At 47.1% G+C, this 6,952-nt stretch overlaps 1 protein-coding gene across 1 annotated transcript; it reads right to left on the minus strand.

Annotated features, from left to right (window-relative positions):
- Positions 1–275: 275 nt before the first annotated feature.
- LOC114905809 (actin-like protein 7B) lies at positions 276–1,526 on the minus strand. The gene is given in 1 exon segment (XM_029240186.1): positions 276–1,526. A coding segment is annotated over 1 exon segment (1,251 nt).
- Between the last annotated feature and the right edge of the window lie 5,426 nt (positions 1,527–6,952).

A 6,952-nucleotide genomic window follows, 5' to 3' on the forward strand; every position in this document is an offset into this window, starting at 1 on the left:
TCTGGGCTCTATGATGATGTTGCCCTCATGGGGAGAGCAGAGGGGGAAGGCCCAGTGAGCCTCCCCAACCCCCTGCTGCTCCCCACCCAGCAGAGCAGAAGGTGCTGATATGCCTAAACCCAACTCACCACCACCTTCTGCTACCACACTAGAGCAAGAAATCCAGACCAGACAAGAGGCATTGCATCTTAAAATTTTATGTGAAATTCTGTAAATGTGTATAGAGTGGCCTGTGGCTGCCTGCACACAGGCCTGGACTGTAGGGACACCACTGCTCAGCCCTTGCTGCAGATAGCTGCCCTGTCCCGCTCCTCAAACTCTTCCTTGCTGACCCAAAGCTGCTGGATGGCCTGCAGGGAGGCCAGGATGGAACCGCCGGTCCACACGGAGGTCTTGCTCTCGGGAGCAGCAGCCACTGTGTGGCTGTCCCCGGGGCAGGGGAAACTCAGCTCCCTCTGGAAGCACTCTGGGAAGCCGTCCAGCATGGTGCAGCTGCCACACAGCAGCGGGTTGGCTGCCATCTCCTCCTTGAAGCCCGCCTCCTGGCAGTGGTTCAGGCAGGCGGCCATGAGCTTGGGGAGACCAGGCTGGTTGCTGCCCACCAAGGTGGGCTTGAAGAGCATCTCGGTGAACGGAAAGCGCTACTGACCGATGGTGATGAGCTTGCCGTTGGGGAGCTCATAGTCCACACGCAGATCCTCCAGGCACAGGCCAAGCTCCTCCGCTGGCTTGAGTGCCAAGTAGCAGCACTTCTTGATGTGCTCGATGATGTGCAGGTGGTCGTCCGTGAACTTGTGGCTGGCCTCATTGAGCAGCTGCAGCAGGTAGTTGGTGAGGTCACTGCCGGCATAGTCGGCACGACTTGTCAGGCCTGGCAGCACATCGCCCTCGGAGATGGGCACCACATGTGAGACACCATGCCCACTCTCCACCACCAGCCCAGAGGTCTTGCCATAGGAGTAGATGGACAACAACGACTGGGAGGTCACGTGCATGGCAGGGATGCCAAAGGTCTTGAACATGAGCTCTGCATACTTCTCACAGTTGCTGGTGGGTCTGAGCAGGGGGTCGGAGACCAGCACGGCATGCTCCTCGGGGAGGATCTTCATGGCCGTGTGGAAGATGTACTCCCAGATGTTCTGGACACAGTCCCAGTCCACAACGATGCTGTATTTTAGCGGATAAATCAGCTTCAGAGGCACCTCCATGTTGAGCAGCTCGTGGCCCATGTAGGTCTGCTTGTGGGTGTCACAGGCGTCAGCCGCCTCAGAGCAGAGCTTGCCCACAGTGGAGGAGATGAAGTAGGTCGGGCTCGGCTCGCCCACATAGCCACACTTACAGTACTGGGAGCCCAGGTCAATAATGAGTGCCTTGATATTACGCACCTTCTTGGGCTTCATCTTCAGCTGAGTGGATGAACTTGTGTCCCGGATGCCAGCCTCAGGACCTGGCAGCGTGCCTGCCTCTCCAGGGTCCCCCTGAGCCGTGCCCATGGTCTTGGGGCTAGGGCTGTTCCTTGTCTCCATTTGCCTTCCTTGCTCACTTTTCTCACATCCACATCCTAGAGCTCCGTGGGGAGAAATAAGAGGGTCCACCTCCAGCAGTGCCTTGGCAACCCCTCAGGATTGTGATGTCACCACGGGCTAGTCCATTCTGGCAGCCCAGGGAGGGCTTGGCCTTGGCAGGCCCTTGATCTATCACCCCCACCTCCATCGGCATAACTCGACTTTGCTCCCAGACAGAGCAGGTGGCCAGCACAGTTTTAGAAGTCCAACCACACTTGGGTCTCAGAGGTTTCTGCTCCCTCTCCTTATATCCTCACTCCTAATCCCCCGTTCACTAGCTGAACACCTCTTCCTCCTCAGCTTCTTGGCCAAGAGGGTGATAAATACTTGAGCCCCTACAGTAAGCCAAACACTGTAGCAGGCACCTCACATGACACTTCACAGAATCTTGGGAGGTAGGCAGAGCTAAGGAAATCAAGGCTCAGAATGCAAATGACTTGCCCAAGAGAAAACAGCTCTTGGAGTGTTTGTACTTTAACCCAAGTTCCTCCAAATCCAATGTACCAGGTCACCTTAAAGAGTGTGTAGGCGGTAACTACGGCTAGAGGGGAAGATGGTAGAAGAGTAAGACGCGGAGATCACCTTCCTCCCCACAGATACACCAGAAATACATCTATACGTGGAACAACTACTACAGAACACCTACTGAAGGCTGGCAGAAGACCTCAGACCTCCCAAAAGGCAAGAAACCCCCCACGTACCTGGGTAGGGCAAAAGAAAAAAGAATAAACAGAGACAAAAGGATAGGGACGGGACCTGCACCAGTGGGAGGGAGCTGTGAAGGAAGAAAGGTTTCCACACACTAGGAAGCCCCTTCCCGGGCGGAGACTGCGGGTGGCGGAGGTGGGGAGCTTCGGGGCCGCAGAGGAGAGCACAGCAACAGGGGTGCAGAGGGCAAAGCGGAGAGATTCCCGCACAGAGGATCGGTGCTGACCGGCACTAACCAGCCCGAGAGGCTTGTCTGCTCACCCGCCGGAGCGGGCGGGGCTGGGAGCTGAGGGTCGGGCTTCGGTCGGAGCGCAGGGAGAGGACTGGGGTTGGCGGCGTGAACACAGCCTGCAGGGGGTTAGTGCGCCACGGCTGGTTGGGAGGGAGTCCGGGGAAAAGTCTGGACCTGCCGAAGAGGCAAGAGGCTTTTTCTTCCCTCTTTGGTTCCTGGTGCGCGAGGAGAGGGGATTAAGAACGCTGCTTAAAGGAGCTCCAGAGATGGGCGTGAGCCGTGGATAAAAGCGCGGACCCCAGAGACAGGCATGAGAGACGCCAAGGCTGCTGCCGCCACCACCAAGAAGCCTGTGTGCAAACACAGGTCACTATCCACAACCCCTTCCGGGGAGCCTGTGCAGCCCGCCACTGCCAGGGTCCCGGGATCCAGGGACAACTTCCCCAGGAGAACGCACGGCGCGCCTCAGGCTGGTGCAATGTCATGCTGGCCTCTGCTGCCGCAGGCTCGCCCTGCACTCCGTGATCTTCCCTCCCCCCGGGCTGAGTGAGCCAGAGCCCCCGCATCAGCGGCTCCTTTAACCCCGTCCTGTCTGAACGAAGAACAGACGTCCTGCAGCGACCTACACGCAGAGGCGGGGCCAAATCCAAAGCTGAGCCCCTGGGAGCTGTGCGAACAAAGAAGAGAAAGGGAAATCTCTCCCAGCAGGCTCAGAAGCAGCGGATTAAAGCTCCACAATCAACTTGATGTACCCTGCATCTGTGGAATACATGAATAGACAATGAATCATCCCAAATTAAGGAGGTGGACTTTGAGAGCAAGATTTATAATTTTTCCCCTTTTCCTTTTTTTGTGAGTGTGTATGTGTATGCTTCTGGGTGAGATTTTGTCTGTATAGCTTTGCTTCCACCATTTGTCCGAGGGTTCTATCCGTCCGTTTTTTCTTTTTGTTTTTTATAAATTTTTTTCTTAATAATTATTTTTATTTTTATTATTTTATTTTACTTTATCTTTGTTCTTTCTTTCCTTCCTTCCCTGCTTTAGAAAACAAATCATCCCAAATTGAGGAGGTGGACTTTGAGAGCAAGATTTATGATTTTTTCCCCTTTTCCTCTTTTTGTGAGTGCGTATGTGTATGCTTCTGTGTGAGATTTTGTCTGTAGAACTTTGCTTCCACCATTTGTCCCAGGGTTCTAACCATCCGTTTTTATGTTTTTTGTTTTTTTTCTCTTAATAATTATTTTTATTTCAATAACTTTATTATATTTTATGTTACCTTATTTTATTTTACTTTATCTTCCTTCTTTCTTTTTTTCCTTCCTTCCTTCCTTCCTTCCTTCCTTCCTCCCTCTCTCCCTCCTTTCTTTCTTTTATTCTTTCTTTCTTTCTACTTCTACTAATTCTCACTTTCTACTTTTTCTCCCTTTTCTTCTGAGCCATGTGGATGAAAGGCTCTTGACACTGCAGCCAGGAGTCAGTGCTGTGCCTCTGAGCTGGGAGAGCCAACATCAGGACATTGGTCCACAAGAGACCTCCCAGCTGCACATAATATCAAATGGAGAAAATCTCCCAGAGATCTCCATATCAACACCAGCACCCAGCTTCACTCAACGACCAGCAAGCTACAGTGCTGGACATCCTATGCCGAAAAACTAGCAAGACAGGAACACAACCCCATCCATTAGTAGAGAGGCTGCCCCAAATCATAATAAGTCGACAGACACCCGAAAACACACCACCAGACGTGGACCTGCCCACCAGAAAGACAAGATCCAGCCTCATCCACCAGAACACAGGCACTAGTCCCCTCCACCAGGAAGCCTACACAACCCACTGAACCAATCTTAGCCACTGGGAACAGACACCAAAAACAAATGGAACTACAAACATGCAGCCTGCAAAAAGGAGACCCCAAACACAGTAAGATAAGCAAAATGAGAAGACAGAAGAACACACAGCAGATGAAGGAGCAAGATAAAAACCCACCAGACCTAACAAATGAAGAGGAAATAGGCAGTCTACCTGAAAAAGAATTCAGAACAATCATAGTAAAGATGATCCAAAATCTTGGAAATAGAATAGACAAAGTGCAAGAAACATTTAACAAGGACCTAGAAGAGCTAAAGATGAAACAAACAATGAGGAACAACACAATAAATGAAATGAAAGATACTCTAGATGGGATCAATAGCAGAATAACTGAGGCAGAAGAACGGATAAGTGACCTGGAAGATAAAGTAGTGGAAATAACTACTGCAGTGCAGAAAAAAGAAAAAAGAATGAGAAGAACTGAGGACAGTCTCAGAGACCTCTGGGACAACATTAAACGCACCAACATTCGAATTATAGGGGTTCCAGAAGAAGAAGGGAAAAAGAAAGGGACTGAGAAAATATTTGAAGAGATTATAGTTGAAAACTTCCCTAATATGGGAAAGGAAATAGTTAATCAAGTCCAGGAAGCACAGAGAGTCCCATACAGGATAAATCCAAGGAGAAATATGACAAGACACATATTAATCAAACTGTCAAAAATGAAATACAAAGAAAACATATTAAAAGCAGCAAGGGAAAAACAACAAATAACACACAAGGGAATACCCGTAAGGTTAACAGCTGACCTCTCAGCAGAAACTCTGCAAGCCAGAAGGGAACAGCAGGACATATGGAAAGTGATGAAGGAGGAAAATCTGCAAGCAAGATTACTCTAACCAGCAAGGAGCTCATTCAGATTTGATGGAGAAATTAAAACCTGTACAGACAAGCAAAAGCTGAGACAGTTCAGCACCACCAAACCAGCTCTACAACAACTGCTAAAGGAACTTCTCTAGGCATGAAACACAAGAGAAGAAAACGACCTACAATAACGAACCCAAAACAATTAAGAATATGGGAATAGGAACATACATATCGATAATTACCTTAAATGTAAATGGACTAAATGCTCCCACCAAAAGACACAGATTGGCTGAATGGATAGAAAAACAAGACCCTTATATACGCTGTCTACAAGAGACCCACTTCAGACCTAGAGACACATACAGGCTGAAATTAAGGGGATGCAAAAAGATATTCCATGCAAATGGAAACCAAAAGAAAGCTGGAGTAGCAATTCTCATATCAGAAAAAATAGACTTTAAAATAAAGACTATTAGAAGAGACAAAGAAGGACACTACATAATGATCAAGGGATCGATCCAAGAAGAAGATATAACAATTGTAAATATTTATGGACCCAACATAGGAGCACCTCAATACATAAGGCAAATACTAACACCGTAAAAGGGGAAATCGACAGTAACACATTCATAGTAGGGGACTTTAACACCCCACTTTCACCAATGGACAGATCATCCAAAATGAAAGTAAATAAGGAAACACAAGCTTTAAATGATACATTAAACAAGATGGACTTAATTGATATTTATAGGACACTCCATCCAAAAACAACAGAATACACATTTTTCTCAAGTGCTCATGGAACATTCTCCAGGATACATCATATCTTGGGTCACAAATCAAGCCTTGGTAAATTTAAGAAAATTGAAATTGTATCAAGTATCTTTTCCGACCACAATGCTATGAGACTAGATATCAATTACAGGAAAAGATCTGTAAAAAATACAAACACATGGAGGCTAAACAATACACTACTTAATAATGAAGTGATCACTGAAGAAATCAAAGAGGATATCAAGAAATACCTAGAAACACATGACAATGGAGACACGACGACCCAAAATCTATGGGATGCACCAAAAGCAGTTCTAAGAGGGAAGTTTATAGCAATACAATCCTACCTTAAGAAACAGGACACATCTCGAATAAAAAACCTAACCTTGCACCTCAAGCAATTAGAGAAAGAAGAACAAAAAAACCCCAAAGCTAGCAGAAGGAAAGAAATCATAAAAATCAGATCAGAAATAAATGAAAAAGAAATGAAGGAAACGATAGCAAAGATCAATAAAACTAAAAGCTGGTTCTTTGAGAAGATAAACAAACTTGATAAACCATTAGCCGGACTCATCAAGAGAAAAAGGGAGAAGACTCAAATCAATAGAATTAGAAATGAAAAAGGAGAAGTAACAACTGACACTGCAGAAACACAAAGGATCATGAGAGATTACTACAAGCTACTCTATGCCAATAAAATGGACAATCTGGAAGAAATGGACGAATTCTTAGAAAGGCACAACCTGCCAAGACTGAATCAGGAAGAAATAGAAAATATGAACAGACCAATCAGAAGCACTAAAATTGAAACTGTGATTAAAAATCTTCCGACAAACAAAAGCCCAGGACCAGATGTCTTCACAGGCGAATTCTATCAAACATTTAGAGAAGAGCTAACACCTATCCTTCTCAAACTCTTCCAAAATATAGCAGAGGGAGGAACACTCCCAAACTCATTCTACGAGGCCACCATCACCCTGATACCAAAACCAGACAA

Source organism: Monodon monoceros, unplaced genomic scaffold (assembly GCF_005190385.1).
Source record: "Monodon monoceros isolate NGI ecotype Baffin Bay Population unplaced genomic scaffold, NGI_Narwhal_1 Super_Scaffold_22, whole genome shotgun sequence".
NCBI classification, from domain to species: domain Eukaryota; kingdom Metazoa; phylum Chordata; class Mammalia; order Artiodactyla; family Monodontidae; genus Monodon; species Monodon monoceros.